Source organism: Sphaeramia orbicularis, chromosome 24 (assembly GCF_902148855.1).
Source record: "Sphaeramia orbicularis chromosome 24, fSphaOr1.1, whole genome shotgun sequence".
NCBI classification, from domain to species: domain Eukaryota; kingdom Metazoa; phylum Chordata; class Actinopteri; order Kurtiformes; family Apogonidae; genus Sphaeramia; species Sphaeramia orbicularis.
In genome coordinates, this window is record NC_043979.1 from 48490098 (window position 1) to 48516832 (window position 26735).

At 35.5% G+C, this 26735-nt stretch overlaps 1 protein-coding gene across 1 annotated transcript in view; it reads right to left on the minus strand.

Moving 5' to 3' along the window:
- LOC115415336 (protein broad-minded-like) overlaps positions 1-26735 on the minus strand; it is a 178913-nt gene that overhangs the window by 133970 nt on the left and 18208 nt on the right. Inside the window, 7 exon segments of the mRNA XM_030128871.1 lie at positions 2062-2141; positions 5394-5595; positions 6579-6706; positions 9072-9214; positions 14567-14656; positions 20271-20408; positions 22150-22246. Of these exon segments, the coding sequence (XP_029984731.1) occupies positions 2062-2141; positions 5394-5595; positions 6579-6706; positions 9072-9214; positions 14567-14656; positions 20271-20408; positions 22150-22246 (878 nt within the window).

A 26735-nucleotide genomic window follows, 5' to 3' on the forward strand; every position in this document is an offset into this window, starting at 1 on the left:
TTATGATTTGTTTTATTCTTTTTTTTCCCCATTTACTTATAATGGGTGAAATTTCACATATCAGAAGCAGCAAAACTATTGGTTGAATTCATACCAAATTGGGTTTATAGATTGCCAGTGACCCAGAAAAGATCTCATTTCATTTTGGGAAAAGTAGGTCAAAGTTAAAATTTTTTATGAATTTTTTTACATCTTTTTTTCCCATTTACTTATAATGGGTGAAAATTCAAATGTCTGTCGCAGCACGACTATTGGTTGAATTCAGACCAAATTTGCTTTATAAATTGCCAGTGACCCAGAACACATGTCATTAGATTTTGGGAAAATTAGGTCAAAGTTACAATTTTTTCAGATTTTTTTTTTTTTTCCCCATTTCCTTATAATGGGTGAAATTTCACATGTCTGTCGCAGCAAAACTATTGTTTGAATCCGTACCAAATTGACTTTATAAATTACCAGTGACCCAGAATAGATCTCATTACATTTTGTGAACAGTAGATCAAAGTTCACATTTTTTATGAATTTTTTAACATCATCTTCTTTAATAAAACCGTCTGTGTACATGTATGCAGTACCTTAATAAAACCATCTGTGTACATGTATGAAGTACCTTAATAAAACCATCTGTGTACATGTATGCAGTACCTTAATAAAACCGTCTGTGTACATGTATGCAGTACCTTAATAAAACCGTCTGTGTACATGTATGCAGTACCTTAATAAAACCGTCTGTGTACATGTATGCAGTACCTTAATAAAACCATCTGTGTACATGTATGAAGTACCTTAATAAAACCGTCTGTGTACATGTATGCAGTACCTTAATAAAACCATCTGTGTACATGTATGAAGTACCTTAATAAAACCATCTGTGTACATGTATGAAGTACCTTAATAAAACCATCTGTGTACATGTATGAAGTACCTTAATAAAACCATCTGTGTACATGTATGAAGTACCTTAATAAAACCATCTGTGTACATGTATGCAGTACCTTAATAAAACCATCTGTGTACATGTATGAAGTACCTTAATAAAACCATCTGTGTACATGTATGCAGTAGCTTAATAAAACCATCTGTGTACATGTATGAAGTACCTTAATAAAACCATCTGTGTACATGTATGAAGTACCTTAATAAAACCATCTGTGTACATGTATGAAGTACCTTAACAAAACCATCTGTGTACATGTATGAAGTACCTTAATAAAACCATCTGTGTACATGTATGAAGTACCTTAACAAAACCATCTGTGTACATGTATGAAGTAGCTTAATAAAACCATCTGTGTACATGTATGAAGTACCTTAATAAAACCGTCTGTGTACATGTATGCAGTACCTTAATAAAACCATCTGTGTACATGTATGAAGTACCTTAATAAAACCATCTGTGTACATGTATGAAGTAGCTTAATAAAACCGTCTGTGTACATGTATGCAGTACCTTAATAAAACTGTCTGTGTACATGTATGCAGTAGCTTAATAAAACCATCTGTGTACATGTATGAAGTACCTTAATAAAACCATCTGTGTACATGTATGAAGTACCTTAATAAAACCATCTGTGTACATGTATGCAGTAGCTTAATAAAACCATCTGTGTACATGTATGAAGTACCTTAATAAAACCATCTGTGTACATGTATGCAGTAGCTTAATAAAACCATCTGTGTACATGTATGCAGTACCTTAATAAAACCATCTGTGTACATGTATGCAGTAGCTTAATAAAACCATCTGTGTACATGTATGCAGTACCTTAATAAAACCATCTGTGTACATGTATGAAGTACCTTAATAAAACCATCTGTGTACATGTATGAAGTACCTTAATAAAACCATCTGTGTACATGTATGCAGTAGCTTAATAAAACCATCTGTGTACATGTATGAAGTACCTTAATAAAACCATCTGTGTACATGTATGAAGTAGCTTAATAAAACCATCTGTGTACATGTATGCAGTAGCTTAATAAAACCATCTGTGTACATGTATGCAGTAGCTTAATAAAACCATCTGTGTACATGTATGAAGTGTGCCTTTAAAGCCTCACATGTTCTGCAGCTCATGGGTGGAAGTTCCAGCGGTGGCTCCAGGTACCGGTGTTGGAACCCTCTCTGAAACCGAACTGGTCTAAAAGTAGAAACAAAACAACATATGAGCGGGATCTTCCCCCTTATTATTAGTCCACCACCAAAGACAAACGAATGTAATTGTTCATTTTTGTGCATATTTTGTTCTTATTCTTTATTTATTTTTATTTTTTGTTGTCATTTCCTGTTAATTGCATTCATGTTTCTCCCATTTGTGTTCCTTTTTGTGCATATTTTGTTCTTGTTATTCTTTTTTTGTTAGCATTTCCTGTTAATTGCGTTCATGTTTTCAAATTTTTGTTCATTTTTGTGTGTTATTTGGTATTTGGTCTGTTTTGGGGGTTTTTTTGGTCTGTCTGATTTTTGTACTTGTGTATAATTTTTTTTTTTTTCCTTTTTGGTGTTCTGTTTGCCCGTTTGATACGTGTGTGTTAATGTGGATGTATTTGTGGGGATGCCACCTGGATGGGGCGGGGTGGGGGCAGGGCGAATTCACAAATTTTGTCAGAAATGCCTTAATAATGTCAATGCTTTTGTGGAAAAATCATAAATAAAGATGTTAAAGTAAAAAACTTGTTCGGTTCGAAAGTTATGAATGAAGAAGTAGTGGGCTGTCCATCTGTGACACCCTTGACCACACCCACAAAAAAACAAAAAAAAATCCTCATTTTATGGGTGAAACCTGCTCAACTCTACTTCCTGAATGAATCTTTACACCAATTTATGATGTAGAATCGTGTTTTTCTTATTGTTTTACTATAACTGACAAGAAGGCAGTAATTTTATGAGGTAAAAACTGCTGGATCTGTAATCGTGCTGTGACACATTTGATACGCACGTGTTTATATTTGTGGGGATGCCACATGGGTGGAGTGGGGGGGGGGGGGTCATAAATTTTGTAAGAAATGCCTTAACCCTTTCATGCACGAATTATGACAACCATGGTCAAGATTTTTTTTCTTTCTTCTTGTTTTTATCCCCCCTTAGGCATGAAAAAAAAAAGCACTTGAGTTTTTTTTCATGAAGTTACAAAAATGTCCACGCGTTTAATTTTTGAAGCAAAGAAACGTGTTTAAAACCCAATATCAGAAAGTGAGATAAAAACAAATGAAAAGATTTTAGTCCTACTAATCTGATGTTTTCTCACATTTTAACATATTCTACTGCTAGTTAATACTCACTTCATGGAGGTAATATGCAAAAAAAAAACAAAAAAAAAAAAACTTTTTGTGTAACAAATAATTGATTTACACTAAAACATGTCACTGCAGATCAGGTTTATCAAGAACAACAAAGTTACAGTAATGGGATGAATTGCAGTTTATGGGATGATGTATAAGCGTCCACTGTGTTGGCTGAGCTGAACTAAAACATCAAAACCCATGAATATACAAGAGAACAGCTGGAGAGTAGCTGTCCACTGTAGTGACCACTGTGCATGAAAGGGTTAATGGTGTCAATGCTGTAATGGAAAAATGATAAAGTTGTTAAAAAAAGACATAAAAGACTGTATAAATGCCACATCATATATCAGCTTCCACTACCTGACAGTTCATTGACTGTTCCAGTGAACTTTAAAAGCATGACCCTCCCTGACAGTCCTCCTAAAACCATCCAGGTGTGGTGCTGATGTCTGCACAGGCCGGACCCAGTACACTCTGTGACAGATGTGGACGTGAGATATGACAGTTTCAGTCCACGCTGCCAGCTCATATTTAATAATTAACACAGACTGGAGTAAAGTTAAGAGGAAGTGACAGGGGGAAAATGTAAGACGGATGCCTCCGTGTCTCAACTTTGTCAGTAAATGACAAACGTCTCACACAGAAATACATGAGGTGATGTTTTATATCGACTATAAAGAGATCACGAGTGGAAGTGAAACGGGTTTATATTAGAAACTACAGGTTATTGTCACAGAAGTGGATGGATGTTGAGTTTCCGTTGCACATTCAAGATTCAGTTTTGTTTTTCAGTTTTGTTTGTGGAGTTAAAACAGAGCCGATGCAACATGACGAAGCCAAAGTATCAGACGAACTCAATGAGGTTTGATTATGATGTGTGTGAGCAGCAGCTGGGACTGTTTTTGGTCCAGTGAATGAAGACAGAACAGCGCTGTCATTAAATGAAGCTAAAGGAGGACGCAGTTTAAGTTCTAGATGTTGTAGAAGAAAACGACTCAATATTCTTATCTTTGACAGTGTTTTATGGGAAAATGACTCCAGTCCTGCTGCAAATGCACTGAGATATTACATTAAAACAGAGCAGGTTGACCAGTTTCCTGCCAACAGAGGTCCTTCTAATCACCAAAAGTCTGCCACAGTGAGGCAGTTGGCCAACGCAAAAGAAAATGGGCATGGTGCAATATAATATATGTGTATATGAATGTATAGGCGTGTGTGTGTGTGTGTGTATATATATATATATATATATATATATATATATATATATATATATATATATATATATATATATATATATATGAGCTTGTTTAGACTGACTACCTCCTTGCAGTGTATTTATTTTATTCATTTTATTGTCTCCTGAGTCGTTTTTTATGTACTTTTATTGTTTTTTATGCATATACATATACACATACATATATATATATATATATATACATATACATATACATACATATATATATATATATACATATACATATACATATACATACATATATATATATATATATATATATATATATATATATATATATATATATATAGTTTTTTGTTTTTTTTAAAGATGTACGTGGACTTTTTATGTTTTTTCTAGCATCTTTATGTGACTCCCTGAACGACCGCATAAGAAGTCCTATGTGTACATGCACAAATGGAAAATCTACTTTTAAATCTTGAATAATCTGTGCTGTACTGCTGTAATGTCTAAACGTTTTTCATACAGTTTGTTTTTAACTTTATTTAATTTTTGGATTTAATCAACTTGAGCTATAAACATAAAACAAATGCTCAAGAACTGTTATTTTTTTACCCTTTAAATGCCACGTTTGTAATGTAAACAAACCATTTTTTTTGACGAAAAAAACACAGAAACCTTTTTTTTGTTTTTTTAAATATACCATATAAAAATTTAATTACTTATTTTTTATTTTTGCTGTATGGCATATGTCAATGATTAACAGCAACACTGGTTAATATGCATTAATATTTTTTGTGCTGGGTCAAATGTTACATGCTAAAATGTGCATATTTTACTCACGTCAGAGGACGGTGCTAGTGTAGCAGAGCTAAAGGTGTACCACAGATCCAGATAAAGTGAGTGCAGGTACCTGTTTCCACGCCGCAGCTACAGCCTTGTGCAGGCCGTAGGGTCGGAGAACCTGCAGACCTTCGCAGGTGTTGTATATCTGTCGACAGACGAATATAAAGGCTCCACATAACGGATAAGAAATATCTGATTCAGTGAGCGCCGGGATGTCCTTATCCAGCAGCTTCAGGGTGAACTGTACAATGACATGAGCAGCGAACGTTCTGTAGAGGAGAAAGAAAACGGACAAAGGCAGAGATGCTGAAAACAGATAGAAGACAGACTGTCATATGTGAAGTTTACCAAGAAAACTCCAGGAATCTGCTCGTACTTCTTACAGTGTATTTAAATACTTCTCATACACACACTCTCCCGCCCTGACATACACTTACACATACTCTTTTTCTTTTATTCTCTGTTTATATTTTTGTTGTACTTTGTATATTATTATTTTATTCCTACTGTCTTTCTTTAAGCTAATGCTGTAATGAGGTGAAATTAATTTTAGTGTCATAATGAGCAAAACACACTCAAAAAAAAAAGTAGATGGTTAGTCATGATAGAAATTTTATTTTTACAGTCATAGCACGAAAAATATTTTAGAAATTCAGAGGAAGAACATTTAAAATCATAGTCATGGATTAAAAAAAAACAAAATAATAAAATCAGTGTTGAGAGAAATTAAGTAAAAACCATCTCTGAGGCATTTTAGAAGCAAAGATAACAATTTAAACCAAACTAAACAATGCAATGATATTTATCCCAATATAAAACTATCTTCTGACATTAGTCCTGATTGTTTTATTTTTTATTTTGTTTCCCTGTGTAGCTGGGATAGGCTCCAAGTGACCCCTGTGACCCTAGTGAGGATATAGCAGGTTCAGAAAATGAATGAATGAATGTTTTGTCAGAAAAGAAACACCTGAATTCAACGTGTCCACATACTTTTGTCCATATAGTGGATGAGTTAGGCAGTTATGCTACGAGGCTAACGATATGGATTATTATATACAGATAAATAAACATTACAATCTACAGTTTTAAAGTCCAATGAATATGTTAATAGACGTAATACTGGATATATTTGAGTGGTACAGACATAATATACAGATTACGGACATATTCTACAGGTGGATGACTTGTGTGTGCCATGAAAAATATGAAAGAAGTCGCTCATATTTGGTTTTTCTTCATAATTCAGTCTCACCTCTCACTGTTGGATACGATTACATTTTTTTCATGTAGGAACATAGATAATCCTCTGTCAGTGTTTGCGATGCGAGCAAGAACGTCAGCGATGAGAGTCAGCGTCGATGCAGGAGACTTGAATTTCACCTGTGAACCAGAGGAGAAGAAACGGCTCAAATTAGCTTCAACTGCAAGTGAAATTCACAGAAAAACAGACAGAGCATTAAACTGAGTAACTTCAGAAACCAAGGAACCAACAGAGTTACACGCACTTCCACGACTATTGTTTTTTTTTATTATTGTGAATAAAAGAGGGGAACAAATGATGGAACTGTCCTGCTGGAATAAAATAAATAACATGTTTCTTCTTAGGACGGCGTACAGATATTTTTGGGTTCAAGTATGATCTTAGAGTCAACGTTAAACCTGTTTAATTTTTAGTGTGGATGTGTGGCTGAAATGTCCATTTTCTGGAACTTCTGCTGCTGCTGTTTTGGCGAGGACAGATTTTTTTAATCTCAAAGAGTCATTTTTTCCTGGTTAGATAAAGGTTAATGATAATCTAAGTGTTGTTCCTGTAATTCCAAAACAAACAGCTTCTCATAAGATATTAAACTGGGTTAGTGAAGGAAAGGGCAAAGTCATTTTTCACCTGAAACAGATGAAAGAAATCTAACTGGAGCCATGAAAAAAAAAAAAAAAAAAGAGTTTGTTATTTAACGTTGCATTTACTTTACAATAATGCAATGTTTACAATGTTTACTACTACATAAAAAATATATGAAGATGTTGCTGTTGTTGTTGTTGTTGTTGCGCACTATTCCCAAAAAAATAAATAAATACATTGTGTACTGAAGAAAAAGGCTAATTTTAAATAATAATAATAATAATAATAATAATAATAATAATAATAAAAAAATTGGACTCTAAGTTTATATGCTATTCTGAAACTGATAAACTATGAACATATAAAAAATAAGTATGTCTTGTTGAATTTGGCAAACAATAGAACATGACAGACTTTAGCTGATCTAATGAAATGTCATTACATCAGCTCAAGTCCATGCATATTTCTGCAGAAGGACAATGTTAGAATAGATTTATTCCTACAGCAACGTTAAAAACAATATTGATTTATTCATTTCATTAAAAATATTCCTTATGTTTTTTGGTATAGGGGGGCTACAGAGCCCCATTTGGCCATGGGGCCATGGGCTGCAGACCCTGGTTTAGGCAAATCTTACAATTAAAAAAATTTAAGTATTCAGCGTTAATTATTCAACATCTTGCACAGAATTTTCATCTCCTTAGGTTGTAAACATCCCTGAAGTCATTTTATACAGCTCTGTCATAATAAAGTTCTTACATAAATAACTGCTGAAGTGTTTACCACCAACAGAAACTCAGTTTATATGTAGAAACTGATACATCTGCGTAAGACTTTACCGATATTTACTAAACGTCAAAAAAAACAGAAGTGCGTAATGTCGGTTTTTCCATTAAATCACAAATGCGATGATTTGTTTCTTTATTGACACCAGAAGTCATTCCATAAACGTGTTGATTTACAGATATATTCATTGTTATTCTTATATATTCCCCCTCTATCTCGTACTAAATTAAAAAATGACTCAGTTTCCTGGTGTGTCCACACATACCACCACGTTTATTTTAAAACTCTTCTTCTTCTCTTGTTTTAACGTCCGTCAACGTCTGTTTTTCTTTGTATTCACGTGACTCTAGTTGCAGAAAAAGGTCTTTCCACTGCAGTTTTGTGTGATACACCATTTGCTCTACACCCGAAAAAAAAAAAAAAAAAAAAAAACACCTCTTGCCAGCGCAAAAACTTTTAGTCAAAAAACAAGAGTTTTGGTGAAATTGTCGTTCCATTAAGTACATTTTGATGTGTAAGTTATATTCACGCAATTTGAGGGTCGATGGAAAAGCCACTACACTCTTGTTTTTCTTCTCTCCTTAAACAAATCCCATTTATTTTGTTCTATCCTCCTGTTTGCTACAAATGCACTTCACCCAGTTTTTTCTTGCACTTACTAATGTTTTGTTTATTACAGTTGTGGAAAAAATTCTTTGCCCACCCTTGTTTTCTTCAGTTTCTTGCTCATTTTAATGCCTGCTCCAACTAAAGGTCCATTTGTTTGGACAAATATAATGATACCTACAAAAACAGCTCATAGCTTAATTTCAGAGCTGATATCTATCCATTTAACATGTTTTCTGGATAAAAACCAAAATTACTTCAGTTCTTCCATCAATATCTATAGCATTGTCCTGACAAAAACAGTGCTTTTATTCATTCCATGTTTTCTTTTCTGTCTGTTTTAGTCACATGATCCACACAGGAGTTAATACTTGATTGCAGAACCATTGTTTTTGCTCACTTTTGATGGTCTAGTCATTTTTTCTGTGACTGTATTGAACCGTATGAAACTCCTACATTTGTTGTATTTCCTGCCATGTTAGCACTGGTCGTGTACGTGAGAGTGTGTTTGACCTGTTGTCCGTCGAGCAGAGCCAGAACCGGACCCAGCAGCGTCTCCAGAACCGGCGTCCCGTACAGACATTCAGCGGCGCATTCGGTCCTTTCACACAGCATCCACAGAACCTCCATCACCAAAGCGCTGGGCGACAGGGAGTCTGGCCCCAAACACATCAAACCAAGTCATTACGCTTTAGAGTCAGACTTAATTACATTTGTTTGTTGGTAATTAAAATGAATTCCCTTTATTAATCGCTTCAATTTAACTGATCGCTGCTCATTTTCTCATGTTTAACAACTTCACAACTGAGCCCGTCTTTGCGTCCTGATGTCGATTTGTTTCCATTAGTGCATTCACTGCTCATTAGTACTACTGTATTACTGTATGTGTGTGTGAATACATCCAGTTTAGTTACTTTTACTGTGTCTCTGACTGCAGGTCAAGGTATTCTTTCATCCATTCCACTTATTACGTCCGCCAAGAAGGTTATGTTTCATCAGGGTTTGTTTGTCTGTTAGCAAGATAACGAAAAAAGTTCTGGAAGGATTTGGATGAAATTTTCAGGAAATGTTGATACTGGCACAAGGAACAAATGATTAAATGGTGGTGGTGATGGGGGTGGGGTGGGGGGGCTGATCTGCCTTAGCGGAGGTCTGCGCTCTCTGAATGCTTTTCTAGTTCATGAAGTGATATTTTGCACCAGCTGACAATAAAATACCAAACCTTATTACCTCCGCCGAGGAGGTTCTGTTTTTGCCAGGGTTGGTTTGTCTGTTTGTTTGTTAGCAAGATAACTCAAAAAGTTATGGAAGGATTCTCAGGAAATTTTCAGGAAATGTTGATACTGGGACAAGGAACAAATGATTTCATTTTGGTGGTGATCTGGGGTGGGGGGGGCACAGGGGCCCACTGATCTGCCTTAGCGGAGGTCTGCGCTCTCTGAGTGCTTTTCTAGTTCCAGTGGTTCCCAACCTTTTTTGGTTCGTGACTCCATTTTAACCCTTTCATGCATGAATTATGAGAACCTTAATCAAATTTTTTTCCTGAGTGTTTTTATTACTCTTTAGTCATGAAAAAAACAATGTGATTGAAAATGTTCTTCTGAAAAATATATTTTAAAAAAATAAATAAATAAAAATAATTTTAAAAATACATTAAAAAAATAGTAATGAAAAAAAAAATTCTTGTGAACCTATTTTTCATGAAGTTGCAAAAATGTCCACTCAGCTGGACACCACACGTTTCATTTTTGATGCACAGAAACATGTATTTACTGATAAACTGTGTGAAAACTATGGGGAGAGCTTGTGATTCTGGGGGTTTATGCTCAGGAGAGATCTACATAATGTTACCAATTCATGTCAGAAAAGATATGTAGTGTCTTAAAACTTTAACAAAGATATGTGTTAAAAGAAAAAAAAAAAAACAGGAAAAGAACAACAAAACCCATGAATATACAAGAGAACAGCTGTAGAGTACCTGTCCACTGTAGTGACCACTGTGCATGAAAGGGTTAACATCACACATTTCTGGTGAGTCCAGACCCCAGACATAAACAGACCACAATGAACATTTGACAGATAAACAGCAGAAACGGTGCTTCAGTTTCAGACTCACAGTTTGTCTTTTATGGATTGGGATTGTCTCTGTCAACTCACTATATATTTTTTATTACCTCCACCAAGGAGGTTCTGTTTTTGCCGGCGTTGGTTTGTTTGTCTGTCTGTCCGTGGTCAAACTAACTTGAAAAGTTGTGGACGGATTTGGAATTGTCAGGAAATGTTGATACTGGTACAAGGAACAAATGATTAAATTTTGGTGGTGATCGGGGGGGTGGGGGGGGGGGATGATCCCTCTTGGCAGAGGTCTGCGCTCTCCGATTGCTTTTCTAGTTAGTAAGTTTTTTTGTTTTTTTTAATCAATCACTAGAAATTCCAGGCGACCCCACATGGGGTCACCTGGAATTCAAATGGGGTTGCCTGAAATTTCGAGTAATTGATAAGATTAAAAATAAAAAACTTACTAACAAAAACTATATGGTGAGTTGACAGAGACAATCCCAATCCAGAAAAGACAAACTGTGAGTCTGAAACTGAAGCACTGTGGGTTAACTGTTGTCTCCTCAAACTCCTGCTGTTTATAGTTATATTCTATGTTTATAGTTCTACTTTGTTCATGGGTGTATTTTATTTTGTATTCATTTTATATTTTTTCCTGTTCATTTTGCACCATGGGGCGTTTTTTGGCAGTTTTTCAGTCTTCTATATGATGTACATATGGTAAAACTGACAGTAAAGCTGACTTTAACTTTAACTTTTATGTGCAGTAATCATGAAAAGTTACTCATTTTAATGCCTGTATTGTCTGTTTTCGGTTTACACTCCTCCCACTGGTACGGATGGTATTTCCCAGACCGCAGGGAAAATATGCTCAGGTGTGAGAGAAAACATGTCAACTAAAACTAAGCCTTTATTAAATATTGATATGCAGAGTAAACGGTCTTGAATAGTGAAAGGTAAGCAGGGGTTTAACCTTACGAGGGAGTTTGTAATGCATGTGTCAGCTGCGATTCACCGTTGTACAAACTCCCACTTTAACGCATCATCTTCACTCCTATGAAACTGTGTCATGCCGTCTTTCACGTATGATTAAAATGTAGTCTTAAATGTGGAGTAAGCAAGTCTATTCCAACACAATTCAGCAAATATCCACTGTGGAGCAAGTATTCAGAAGCTGTACTTCAGTAAAAGAACTGTGAGAAACCCCGCTCTGCATCAAACCCTTCAAATATGACAAATCAAATTAGTGACTGCGCAGAAGACTGGCCTCTGTCTGTGTTGTATTATTACATATGATGGTTTTGTGAAAATAATCATCACCAGTATCTGTATTCCTGTAGATGTGTTATGACCCTGAAAAGTGCTTGAAAAATGTGCACGAACCCCGACTTCTACTCTTTTTTTCCATAATCAATAATATTAACCCTGATCAATAATGCACCTGAAACCTTTTTTTTTTTTTGTTTTTTTTGTCTTTAACAGGTACCAGCAGATGATGCAGACGTTGAAAAACACAATGATTGTTGGATTGGATTGGACTGATTAGTTGTGGAGTCTCTGATCAGTAAAAAGAAGAATTCCATTTTAACCCTTTCATGCATAGTGGTCACTCCAGTGGACAGTTACTCTACAGCTTTACTCTTGTATATTCATGGGTTTTGTTGTTTTAGTTCCATATCAGCCGACACAGTGGACACTTATGCATCATCTCATAAACTGCAATTCATACCATTACTGTAACTTTGCTGTTCTTGATTGGTTCTTGAGTGGAAATCAATTGTTAATATTTATTTTTTGCATATTATCTCCATGAAGTGAGTAATAATTAGTATTAGAATATGTTAAAATGTGAGAAAACATCAGATAAGCTGCATTAAACATGGTTTCATTTCACTGTTTTCAGATCACTTTATGATATTGGGTTTTAAATACCTGTGTCTTTGCTTCAAGGATAAAAATCATGGTGTAGCTGAGTGGACAGTTTTGTAACTCCATGAAAAACAGGTTGAGTTAAAAAAAAAAAAAAAAACACCAACATTTCCTGAAATTTTCATCCAAATCCATAACTTTTTGAGTCATCTTGCACAAGGACAGACAGACAAACAGACAGACCAACAAATCAATGCCGACAAAAACATAACCTCCTTGGCGGAGGTAAAAATCGGACCAATGGACCTGTAGCTTAGCGGCCAAATGAAAAGCTTTGGGAAATGTATCCAGATGTCATTTATTCTCACCCACTTCTGTGTATTTATTCTATTACAGAAATAGCCCCAGCTGAAAGCATGGACAGTTGGGATTTATTCTTTGACAGACCTGGCTTTGTTGAAACAAGTGTTTCACACATATTATTCTAGAAACAATGTACATACAATAATGGCTTGATTGACTGACCATGGGTCAACTCTGGCCATAAATTGTAGTGAAATGTGTTGGCAATATATATCTGAAAGTATGTAACCATCAAATAACAATGGAAGGACTTTAAGGACCTATATGCAGCAAAGGGTGCCTGAATGCCTTTAGAATGAAAATATGGTATTTGAAGACAGGTCATCTACCATGGTATTTGGGGGGGCTGTGTGGTCCAGAGGGTTAGGTGATGGACAGACGTACCAGAGGATATTATTGCGTCCATCCACTTCCTATCTCTTATAATGGGGAAATTTTTCAAAGTCACTCCAAATCCAGAATCAGATCCGGATCCAAATAATTTTACTAACTTTTGTTGACGTCATCATAAAGAAGCTGTATACCAAGTTTGAAGTCAATCAGAATTGTAGTTTCGGAGAAGAAGACGATTGAAAGTTATGTAACAGACGCCAGACACCACATGACGACAACAGCTTACGGCCTGTCAGCTGGTGAGCTAAAAAAGCTAAATATCACTCCTTTAATCTTTGCCCAAAGAACACAAAGTGGCTTCCTTTTTTTTTTTTGATAAAACTTTATGCTCTCCTTTAATTACCTCCACCAAAGGAGGTTATGTTTTTGTCTGTCTGTGTGCAAGATAACTCAAAAAGTTATGGACGGATTTTGGATGAAAATTTCAGGAAATGTTGATACTGGCACAAGGAACAAATGATTAAATTTTGGTGGTGATCTGGGGTGGTGGGAGGGGCCACGTGGGCTCACTGATCTGCCTTGGCGGAGGTCTGCGCTCTCCGAGTGCTTCTAGTTTCTAAAGTTTTGCTTTTATGAAACACAGTTTTAGATGTTTATAGCATAATACAATGCACATGACTGTGATAAAAAGTGAACATAATAATCATCAGTATATGTATTCATGTAGATATGTGTTATGACCCTGAAAAGTGCTTGAAAAATGTGAACAAACCCTGACTTTTACTCTTATTTTCCATAAGCTATAATATTAACCCTGATCAATAATGCACCTAAATGCTTTTTTTTTCTCTTTAACAGGTATTAGCAGATGATGCAGATGTTGAAAAGCACAATGATTATAAATTAGTTGTGGAGTCTTTGATCAGTAAAATGAAGAATTCCATTTTTAAAAAAAAGCTAAATATGACTCCTTTAAGATCCACTCTGAGTTGTGGACGCTCCGTACTGTTTACTTGGAGCCGACATCATTTCCATGACACAGGACACGTATTGATATAAATCTACGACTTGTTCAGAATGAGCGTCTGTAGCAGCTAAAGCAGAGGATCCAGAGACAAGGTCAGGAGAGGAGACACTATTGATCACTGGCAGGAAAGTTGCTGCAGTGTAATTCCAGAGAATGAAAAGGGCAATAAAGCAAGGTCTAGTAGGAGCCGGAGCCAGAGCAGCAGCTGACTCAGTACAAGGTTAAGAGATAAAAGACAGGGTGGAAGGAGTGCTGAATAGGGAGGGTCACCACGCTCTTTCAGTTCCTGATCCCAGACTCTGGACGAACGCCACAGAGGAAGCAGAGACTGGGTGACGTGGTTTATGTGGCGCCCCACCTGGGTGTGAGGCGTCGCCGTGGGGAGGCGTAGGGTGTTGGTACATGATGTTAATCAGGATGACGACCAGATCAGTCAGGCTGACGGGATCTGAAATGACACAGAGGAGGAGGAGGAGGGTGGGTCAGTACGTGCATGACAGGAGCATTAAAGACTGTCTAGACGAGGGTCAGGCTGGTGTCAAATCTGCAGCAGGGGTGTCATTTCAGTCCAGAGGCCACATCCAGTCCAGTATGACCTGAGATGGGCCGGACCAGCAAAATAAAAACAGTGAAGAAATGGAAATTATACTGTGAAAATGTTTACATCGACAAAGTATCCTGTAAAAAATGTGAACAACATGAACAACCTGAGATTTCTTAAGAAAAATAAGAGCGATTTTAACAACATTCTGCCTCCATTTATCATTTACACATGTACATTACAGCGTACAGGTCATAGTTTTGATTGACTGATTTCGAGCTTGTGCAGACCAAGGTTACAATAGTTTTGGATTTTTCATTCTAGTTTAGTTTTATTTAGTTTGGACTTTTTTTTTTTCTCTAATTCCGTTAGTTTTCATTCGTTTTTAGAGCAGGTTTGCTGGTTTTTATTAGTTTTCATTTTTTTTCGAAATGCTTAGTTTTAGTTTTGTTGTCTCTTTTCTCTTCTTCTCTGTCGTCGTATTCATATAAATCCCAGACAGGACTCTGCTGCTTTCTCCCAACTTTAGTCTCCATGTTTCCAGGTAGAGTGGGGAAACCACAAGTGACGGACCGTGAAGTTTCGTGTGGTGCCAGCAGTTAAAATTGCTGGAGCGAAATAAATCGATTTCATATCAATCTGACATTGACAAAGACAAAAACAAAGGGAATTTTATCCATAATTTTTATGTTTCAGTTAGTTTTATAAGCACACAATACAGTTTCAGTTTGTTATCGTTTTTCTTTTAATTATAGTTTTTATTTATTTCAGTTAACGAAAATGATTTTTCAATTCTAGTTTTCGTCATTTCGTTAGTTTTCGTTAACGATAATAACCTTGGTGCACTCTATGTACAATGCTGTTTCAATTTCACAATAAGACAGAAATAATATACATCCACATATTACATATGCATCATTATGTGTAAATAAATAAACATATACAATAATTCACTATTAATATACACCCCTAGTTAGGGGTGGAAGAAAATATCGGTTCCACAATATGTCATTTCACTATACTGTATCGATATTAAAAAGTCCTGTATCGATATTTTTAGGTATTTACTCAAATGCAGATACGGTGAAGGTTCATTTTTGTTTTTCTTTTTGGTTTATATTTTATTATTTAACACTTTCTGTTAAATAATGTTTATTTCAAGCATCCTAAAGCCCTTTTACTGTCTGAAGGAGGCAGATGTTAGTTCCTTTTTTGCACAAAAATAATGTTCTGATGTTGGATGAGTCAGGGACTGTCTTCTACGCAGTCTTTTCACAACCAATAGAATATGAACATTTGAGCAGGATGTGAAACTGTAATGTCTGTCAAACATATTTTAAGATTTTACAGAGGAACGTTTTGTGATGAAGCAACAGATCCTGTTCTGAGCAAATAAAATTTGTTTAGTATTCATGCATATTTGTGGTGTAATTCAATTTTTACAGGAAATAATCTTTCAAAAAAAGAAACAAACAAAAAAATATAGCCTTGTATACAGTATCATGATACCCAAAGTATCAAAAGTCGTCAAAAACAATGGTTATGCAATCCAGTCCTAACTCCTGTGTGTGTCATGTGACTAAAACAGACAGAAAAGAAAACATGGAATGTCTAAAAGCACTGTTTTTGTCAGTACAAGGACATGGATATTGATGTAAGAACTGAAGTGATTTTAATTATTATCAAGAAAACATGTTTAAATGGATAGATATCAGCTCTAAAATTAAACTACTAGAAGAAAAGAAGAAAAACAAGAGTGTAGTCACTTTTCCATTGACCCTCAAATTGTGTGAATATAACTTGCCCATAAAATTTACCTAATGGAAAAATGACAATTTCACCAAAACTCTTGTTTTTCAATTAAAAGTTTCTGCGCTGGCAAGAGGTGTTTTTTGGGGAGTAGCGCAAATGGTACAGTATATCATGCAAAATGGCAATGGAAAGACCTTTTTCTGCAACTAGAGTCATGTGAAAAAAAAAAAAACTGTTGTTGACACACATTAAAACAAGAGAAGAAGAAGAGTTTTAAAGAAACATGGTGCGGTATGTGTGGACACGCCAGGAAACTGAATCATTTTTTTAAATTTAGTACAGGATAGAGGGGTAATATATAATAATAATAATAATAATAATGAATATATCTGTAAATCAACACCATATTTACGTTCGTCGCCATGTTTATGGAATGACTTCTCATGTCATCTTGCGATCATAAATAAACAAATCATCGCATTTGTGATTTAATGGAAAAACCGACATCACGCACTTCTGTTTTTTCGACATTCAGCAAATATCGGTAAAGTTTTGCACAGATGTCCAATGGAAAATTGACTTGTGATAGTTGGTCTTTCCCGCAACTCCTCCTCCTGGGATGAAGAATTGTGACGTTTGTCGCATTCCAATGACGTAAAGGTCGGATAAATGCGACCTGACGGTTCAGACTGAAGTCGCATCGCAAAATATCAGATACGTATCGGATTTAGGATCACATATGAAAGAGGCCTGGGTCGGATTTGTGCTGTTCAAACTGTCTTTAACAGATGGGATACAGGTCACATATGAGCAAAACAATCAGATCTGGGCCACATTCGGCTGCAGTCTGAACGTAGTGTAACACTTCCAATACGTCTACACTGTAGTGTTTTACAGGCAGTAGTAGTGTTTTATCCTTTTTTCTACATCCTGTTCAACTTTAAAGTGTGTACAGTCTGATCAACAGGGTTCATTATGATCGTCTCCAGACTCATGGTGATTCACGGGTAAATAAATCTGTGTTAAAAGCAGGGGCATTGTGTAATCAGTCAGTTTTAATGGCCTACATTTGCATATTTCACCCTGTTACATAACTTAATTAATGATTACGATGTGCTGGGGTGGACAGGATTCAGTGCAGTGGGAGTGGTGGATGATCAGACACATTCCTTCGTGAGATTATCAGCAGTAAAGATTGGGAGGATAGTTCTGTTGTAAAAATCACTAAAGCGTCATCACTTTGTCATCAGATCGACAGACGACTCTTTGGAAATACCAGAGAACTCCTTCAATAAAGTCATGAACCTGCAAGTAACAAAAAAAAAAAAACCTATTTGACACTGAGTCTGTTTACATGACCATAAAAATCTGATAATCACATTATTGTAATAATCGGATCTAGGGATGTAACGATATGAAAATTTCGTAACACAGTTATTGTGACCAAAATGATCACAGTTATCATCGTTATCACGGTATTGTTGAAATGTGATCAAAATGTTCAGAAAGTACTTATATACACACTGAAATAATATAACCAACTTGTATTTTGAAAAAAAAAACAAAAGAAAAAAAAAAAAATATATATATATATATATATATATATATATATATATATATATTCTGTTTGGGTTTCTATAAATTGGCTTAGAGTCTGGTTTTGACCAACTCTAAATATAAAATGTCATGAGATAACTTTTTGTTGTGATTTGGCGCTATATAAATAAAATTTGATTGATTGAGGGATTTGATTGGTTTTCCCCTGTAAGTGGCTTTGGAAAAAAGCATCTGCCAAATGCATAAATGTAAATGCAAAAAAAATAATAGGCACAATGTACTTTCTGTTGCAGAGACATTCAAATATTCACGTCGACATCAAACACACAAATGTGCATTAAAGATGGAACCTTATAGCTGTTGTTTGACCATTTTCCAGATCAAGTTTGTGCTGAAAGTGCGGTAATCAAACACGGTTATCATGATAATTAGAATTTAAACGGTAATACAGGAATTTTACCGCGGTTTATCGTTATACCGGTAATCGCTACATCCCTAATTGGATTTGATGTGATTACATGAACTTAAAGGGCTCATATTTATGTCTAAACCCACTTGTCTTAGTCTGTGGTTCATTTCCTTGTGTATTTGGACCCTAATAGTTCAGACAGTTTGAATTTGAACCCTCCAGCTGCTGCAAAACTACCTTTATATTCATTTGGGCAAAAATCCGTGAATTTCTACAACCTGTTTGAATTCCTTCTTAATTTGTTACATTTTATAACTAGTTCTGTCTCCATATTTGCACATATAAGGTCCAGGCTTCTGACGAACATTTTTATGAGTACGACATAATTGTTTGTCAGCAACAGTGGTTGTAGTAAAAACTGAAAATAAGTCCAAATTTGGAGCAGATTACCTAAAACGATGAAATTTTCAGGAAATGTCGATACTGGCAGAAGGAACAAATGATTACATTTTAGTGGTGATGGCGGTGGAGCATCTTCCAAGTACTTTTCTAGTTGTTTTTGTATCTGTTAAAAAAAAAACTTTCAGAAATAAAGAGTTTAAAAAAAAAAAAAAAAAAAAGCAAAATATCACTCCTTTAAGAAATGCGATTATGGACTGGATTGTCTAAACCAGGGTTTATTGGAGTCCATACATTCGTAGTGATGGTAGACTTAAACTTCTTATTATTGACTTCCACTCACGTGTGACTACGTAACTTCCATGTTCTATGATTTTAATTGTTTTTACACATGCGCACACGTAAAAAGAACTAAATAAATCCGATTGACCTGTATACATGAATGAAGACATGGAAGTACTGGGGGAAAATCCAGTTGTGTTAATCTGATTTATTATAATCAGATTACTGCTGTTATCTGATAAAACCGACCAGGTTATACTGTTTACGTGATCGCTTAAATAATCTGATAACTCCAGGAATCAAATAATGATCAGTGTATTGGTGTGAATGTCTAAAACAGGTGTCAAACTCATTTTAGTTCAGGGCCACATACAGCCTAAAATGATCTATAGTGGGCCGGACCAGGAAAATAAAAGGATAGAAACTTATAAATAATATCAACTCCAAAGTTTTCTCTATGTTTTTGAGTGAAATAAGTAACATTTTGTAATGAAAATATTTACATCTACACGAACATAACATAAAAATATATGAACAACCTGAAAATTCTAGTAAAAGAAATAAATAATAATACTGAACTGAGTTCAGTACACAAATAGCATTAGCATAAAAACTGTTCCTGAGTCTGTCTGTTTTTGTTTTTAGCGCTCTGTACCGCCTGCCTGATGGCAGCAGTTCCAACAGGTATTTGAAATACACACATTTAGTCAGAGGCAGAATGTTGGTACAGTTCCACAGACTTCTCTTCAGACATTTCAGGCTGTTCTTATTTATTCAGGTTATTCACATTTTTTGTAAAAGGCTGGTCTGTAAACGTAAACAGTTTTGTGTAATTTTACTTTGTTTACACTGAAACAAAGAGGAAAAAATAGCTTTCTTCATTATTTATAGATTATCATGATAGTATTTTACTGGTCTTACCCACTTCAGATTGAATTGGCCTAAAATGGTTTTAACATCCTCAACTGTTCATACCTTCAGCGTAATTATTACATTTCACAAATTCATCCCGTGGGCCGGATTGGATGCCTTGACGGGCCGGATTTGGCCCTCGGGCCGCATGTTTGACACCTGTGGTCTAAACCATGTGTAAAACAGACTGTGCAGAGGACAGAGGTGCACCTTTTCGTTTCTTCACTTTGACTGGAAACAGTTTTCTCCCATTAGTGTAGATGAGCAGTTTCCCCAGGATGGACAGAGAGTGGACGAAGCAGGCGTATTCCAGCTCCTGTCCGGTGTAAACGCTCCTCTGGACTGAACCTGGAACATTAAGAGCAACATCTACACAAAACAGGACGCATTATAAGGGAGATACTTCTGCTTTTTCTTGTTGTTTCACATTTATTTCCACATTTACAGTGTCAGTGTCTGCCAGTCTGTACTCATCCAAGACAAGGTCACAATGTCCAGCCTTGAGGATCCATCTGGTTTACAGCAGATAACACACACACACACACACACAGATACTCATGTACACACACCTACACATACAACTGGAAGTGTAGCGTTTACCACCAATTTGCACTGTATCTAAAGTTCAACAAGCAAACTGTTAAAAGAAACAAATATGAATAAAGCATTTGATCAAATAATTAATAGTTTTACTGTTTGTCTTATGTGATAAATACACTTCTCTCTTAAATCTTTTAACCCTTTAGACAAAAAATAAATAAAATATTACATTTTGGTATCAAGAACTGATATCAAAATTTGAGAATTTTCAGAATTTGATATCAAGAAAAAAGCTGCATCTTGGGAGTGTTTAGAGATAAAGTCATACTGTAAAAAACAAAAATATTGGGTTGGACAAGTTTATGATGGAAGTAAATGTACTCATCTAATTTGCATATTCTGACATCACAGGGCGGCGGCCATATTGGATTGCATAACTTTTAGTTAATATGCTGGTCTGGCTTTTTTTTTTTTTAATTATTATTATCATTACAATATGGGAAGACTGAGCATTCAGCTTTTATTTGCGTTAATTAAAAACCTTGAAATACCTGACAAACTGCAGATAAATTAACCCTTTAAATACTGAAGATTTTTCAAAAAATATTTAATTATGTTTCTGTTTATGCATTTGGCAGACGCTTTTTTCCAAAGCGACTTACAGGGGAAAACCAATTAAATCACTCAATCAATCAAATTTTATTTATATAATGCCAGATCACAAAAAAAGTTATCAATTATGATATCAAGATTTTAAAAAAGCTGTATCTTGAAAGTATTTAGAGATAAAATCATACTGTAAACGAGAAAAATATTGGGTACGGCCCAAAGTTTATGATGGGAGTAAAATTTTTTTTTGTTTGTTTAGGGGTTTTTTTAGCCAAACTTTCTTCAACGAGGCAAAGTTTTTTAGTTTTGTTTTGTTTTTTTAATTGAAGAATGCATTTATAATTCAATAACAGAACATAAAAAAAATAACAATATACAAAACATCAGACATTCCAAGACGCAATAATCATAAACTAATAACAAGACATAGAGAGTACAAGAATAAATAAACAAATAAATAAATAAGTTATTTATTTATTAATTAATTGGTCGGAAAATGACTTTTGATAAAAGGACAAAGGGCTTTTTTTTCCTCACCAAGTCTAACTTAGTTTTGTAATATTAATATTATCCTCTTTGCAAAACTTTCAGTTGTTTTAACTCTGTTTCATTTCTTTTTTGTGCCGTTTTTCTCAGTGTTCCCTTGTTTCACGACAGAAAGCACAGCATGTACACATTAAGGAAACTGAATAAATGATGACAAAGTGAAGGTACAAATGCATTTAACACCCACAGGCTTTCAATGAAGCATTCCTCTCTCATTAAACTTTCCCAGTGCATGGGTTCAACTGTGTTATTTTGCTTTGTTTCATCAGAGCCACTACATCAGCATTAGTTGCAAAGGCGCTGATGTTCATCGCACATCAGTGAGCTTTGGTGTGAGGATACGCCCAAGTGTACGGGAACCCACTGACGAATGTGTGCAGAAGGTTTTACTTACCTGTGTTCTGCTCCGGAGACTGAGGATCAGTCTTCTCATTTGTGAAGTTTTCACAGGATTCTCCATAATGTATACACTGTTGAAGAGCAGCTACAATCTGAAAAATGAAACATAAGTATAAATGTAGTATAAATATTCACAATCCTGCATGTCATTTAGGAAAAACAATGTGTAATGAATACTCCAAAATGAAAGACTAGAATTAACATAAGCGCCATGAAAATCCTTAACATAGAATAGAATAGAACAGAACAGACTTTCTTGTCAACACTTTGACCCTCAAATTGCATGAATATAACTTGCGCATAAAAATGTACCTAATGGAAAAACAACAATTTCGCCAAAACTCTCATTTTTCGGTTAAAAGTTTTTGTGCTGGCATGAGGTAGTTTTTCGGACGCAGCAAAATTGGTATATCACGCAAAACTGCAATGGAAAGACCTTTTTTCGCAACTAAAGTCAAGTGAATTTTTAAAAAAAATGGATGTTGATAAATGTTACAACAAGAGAAGAAGAGTTTTAAAAGAAACATGTGTCTGTATGTGTGGACACAACAGGAAACCCAATCATCTTTTAATTTAGTACGAGATAGAGGGGTAATATATAATAATAATGAATATGTCTGTAAATAAACATGATATTTAGGTTCGTAGTCATGTTCATGGAATGACTTCTCATGTCATCTTGCGATAATAAATAAACAAATCATCGCATTTGTGATTTAATGGAAAAACCGACATTACGTTCTTCTGTTTTTTGACATTCAGTAAATGTCGGTAAAGTTTTGCACAGATGTCCAATGGAAAAGAGACTACTGTGTGTGCAGTGAAATTAGGTGTGATACTCCAGTCAGTGCATCAATATTAATAAAAATAAATAAATAAATAAAAAAAATCAGACCAATGGCCCTGTAGTTTACCGGCCAATTAAAAACTTTGGGAAATGTATCCAGATGCCATTTATTCTCCCCCAGTTCTGTGTATTTATTCTATTACAGAAATAGCCCATGTTTTGCTCATATTCCAATCAGATCTGTAAAAAATTTAAATTCCAACTTGATATCATTGATACTGATTTATTGGATCAATCCACTTCTTATCTCTTATAATGGGGAAATTTTTCAAAGTCGCACCAAATCCAGAATCAGATCCAGATCCAAATAATTTCAATCCCTTGTGCTGACATCATCATACAGAAGCTGTATACCAAGTTTGAAGTCAATCAGAACTGGAGTTTAGGAGAAGAAGACGATTGAAATTTTTGTGATGGACGACAATAGCTTACGGTCTGTTGGCCAGTAAGCTAAAAATAGACATGAAATGACACAATATCTACCATATTAACAGTATGTATATCTATGAAAGTCTATAAAAAGGGATTTTATTATAGGAAAATATGTGAAACTAATAATTACTTTAAATGACAATAGGATTTTTGTTAGACTTCATATCTGAGTTGCAGTATGTACATCTATGAACTCAAGTCTATTAAAAATACTGCATTTATGAACTTCAGATAAATATTACATAAATATTACATTGTTATTGCATGGACGATTATTGCAACGACTTATTGCAAGTCATAAAACAGGGCGTTTTCATGTGAATCTGAACTCCTGAGGGACTTTTACTGCAGTCGCAGCTCAGCCAGTTTGGGTTTATAGCTCCATGGAAAAGTTATCGACTCACTTAAAAGAAAGTTTTAGGGGTGATTCCTCAATAATCCTCTCTTAAATCGGAGTAAGAGTTGAGAGGGAGGTCTGGGATTAAACAATCAATTTCTAAATAGTGGAGTGACACTGAACTCCTGTGGCCCTTTCTCACAGTCTCCTGTATTGACCTGCACTTGTGAACGCTCCAATTCATCAACAGGCAGACAGGTTTTGGAAAATCCATTTCTGTCTCAGTGACGGTTTCAGATAGAAACTGGGAGGTGGAATTCAACACTGAAACTGCACTTAGAAGATCAGCAGAGTGGGAACAACACCACTGTACGACTTTTTTTTTCCCAGTTTTATTTATAAACGACTTGATTAAGCTTTTTTTTTTTAACCTTATTTTTATTGTTTGATTTCTGTGCAATACAGTACAAACATAAGGGGCATTTGGGATACACTGACCATAAAAAACCTTCATGACTAACAGCTGGTTTTAGAAAGCCTCAGATCAGCTGAAACACTCAGTTTACTTAAATCCAAGTTAAAGACCCACCTGTTCTCAGCTGCATTTGAAAGGTTTGTATTCATCACTTCAGATCTGCACTGTTTCTTTTAAGCTTAAAGTTTTTATCTGTTTTATCTATTTATCTGTTGTTGGTTTTTTCTTGTCTTTTTTTTCTCATGCCTATACTTTTTATTGCTTCCCTGTTGTAATGCTTTTAAAAGGCTTTTTACTTTTGAAATTTTACATTATCTTTCAAAACTCTGCACTGCAACTCTTGAATATGTGTGTGCTTTTATACTTTTGGATTTTATGTGTTGTTTTCTTACTTGCTGTTTTTAATCACCTTTTACATGTTTCTTTTAGAATGTTTTAAATGTGTTTCTTTTTCCCTTGTCGTTGTATTTCAATGTCCTGTGTGAAGCACCTTGAATTGCCTTGTTGCTGAAATGTGTTATATAACTAAACTTGCCTTGCCTTTTAATGTTTTATGTAAAGCACTTTGAACTGTCTTGTACATGAAATGTGCTACAGAAATCAGTGGCGGCTGCTCGTCTTTCAGACAGGGGGAGCTCATTGTCCGCTTACATCAAAAAAAATTGTCAAGATATTTAAACATAAATTCGGCCCTCCGTTCCTTTTTAAGAAAATGCTCAGTGACCTTATCGTACCAGTAGGCGTCTTTTCCAGGGACTGGACCAGTGTCCTCTGAATGTCCAGCAGAGCTGGTCTGCTCAGACGGCCTTGGCCCAGTGTGTTGTGGGTGTCAGACTTCAGCCTTTTTAAACTACAGATGCTCCTTTCACTGTGACATAGCCGACAGTTTGATTGATTTAACTATCTACACAACGATATTAAACTCGAACAAGAAATGATTAAATTATGGAACTGAAACAAGAAAACGCTGAAATTATGTTAAATTGAAACAAGGAAGTCCAATGAGTGTGTTTTATTTACAGTGCAAGAAATGAACGAGTAATTTCATAGTGGTTTCTCTCTCTCTTTCCCAGCAGAATGTGCGACGGTATTAAACTGAATTGTGTCAGTGAAGGAGCAGATCTGAAAACAGCTGTCAATCAAATGGGATTCAGCCTTTCGACTGATCCTCCAATCAGCACGTGGGATTCTGGCGTCCAGCCCGGCCGAGCTCCGCCCACAGCTCCATTCACCCCCAAAGACGCCCGGCGTCCGGGGGCGGGACAACATCGAGGCATTTATCCAATTAGTGTCCAGTTTAGAGGCAATGAAAAAAACAGTTCCACTCAGTCCCATTGAAGCCCAGAGACGCCTGCAGTCTACGGACAAATGCACTGAGCAGAGATGGAGGAGAAAACACAGACACGGGAATGGAGGAGAAGTGAACAACATCATGTCCGTTGGTTTGTGATAAAGCTGATTCTGAACGAACTCATCTGTGAGATGAACGTGTTCTAACACATTTGTAGTCAATAAAATGTCAACACAACCGAACAGATTTAACCATTTAATTTATGTAATTTTAGGGGAAGCCGGGCTTCCACTGCAGTCTGTGAGAAATCGCCACTGATAGAAATAAACCTGCCTTGGCTAATGTGATGCTGAAATGAAAACTGTCCATTTTGTCCATCTCTCCTGACACTGCTCTTTTTCAGTCCTCAGTCTATGGGTCAGACTCTCCATCTCAAATATTCCATTCATAATTTGTATCCAGTCATCAGTTGCAGTTGGGTCTAATCTGCACCCTTTCTTGGTAATAGCCTTTTTACAGGCTGCTAATAGTATTTTAAACAAATATCTATCATTTTTTCTGTCATTACCAATAATACATCCAAAATACATCACCAAACATGTTTTAGGGATTGCATAAACTATATCTTAACAATTGTTGACTATTGTTCCAGTCCTGTGGTCTGGATGCAGATCAATCTCCCAATAGAAGTGGGCGGTACTTTCACTGGAGGAGAACTCAACTAATTCAATCATCCAATCAGGACCATTATAACTAAATGCAATCACAATTCCTCAAAACTGACCAAACTTTGTAGACATTGTTCAAAGGACACTACATAAAAAATTTGAACGGAATCTCACCAGTAGTTTTGGAGAAGATTCTTGAAATCCAGACACTGGTGAAGTTGAGTTTGACCCTTCAAAGGTCACTCGAGGTCAAAGGTCATGGGCCCAAATCAAAGTCCATATATGACCTCCTATCAGTGCTCAATAGTAACTGTATTGATATCTGGAACCATTTACATGTTATAAAGCATCAAAATATGAACCATTAGAAGGAAAGAGAAATTAGTCCAAAACAGAAAATCTAAATTTCTCAGAACTGTGAACAAACTTTGTAGACATTGTCCCAAGGAAGATACATATAAAATTTAACATGACTCTGACCAGTGGTTTCAGAGAAGAGATTGTTGAAATTTAGACATTGGTGACCTTGAG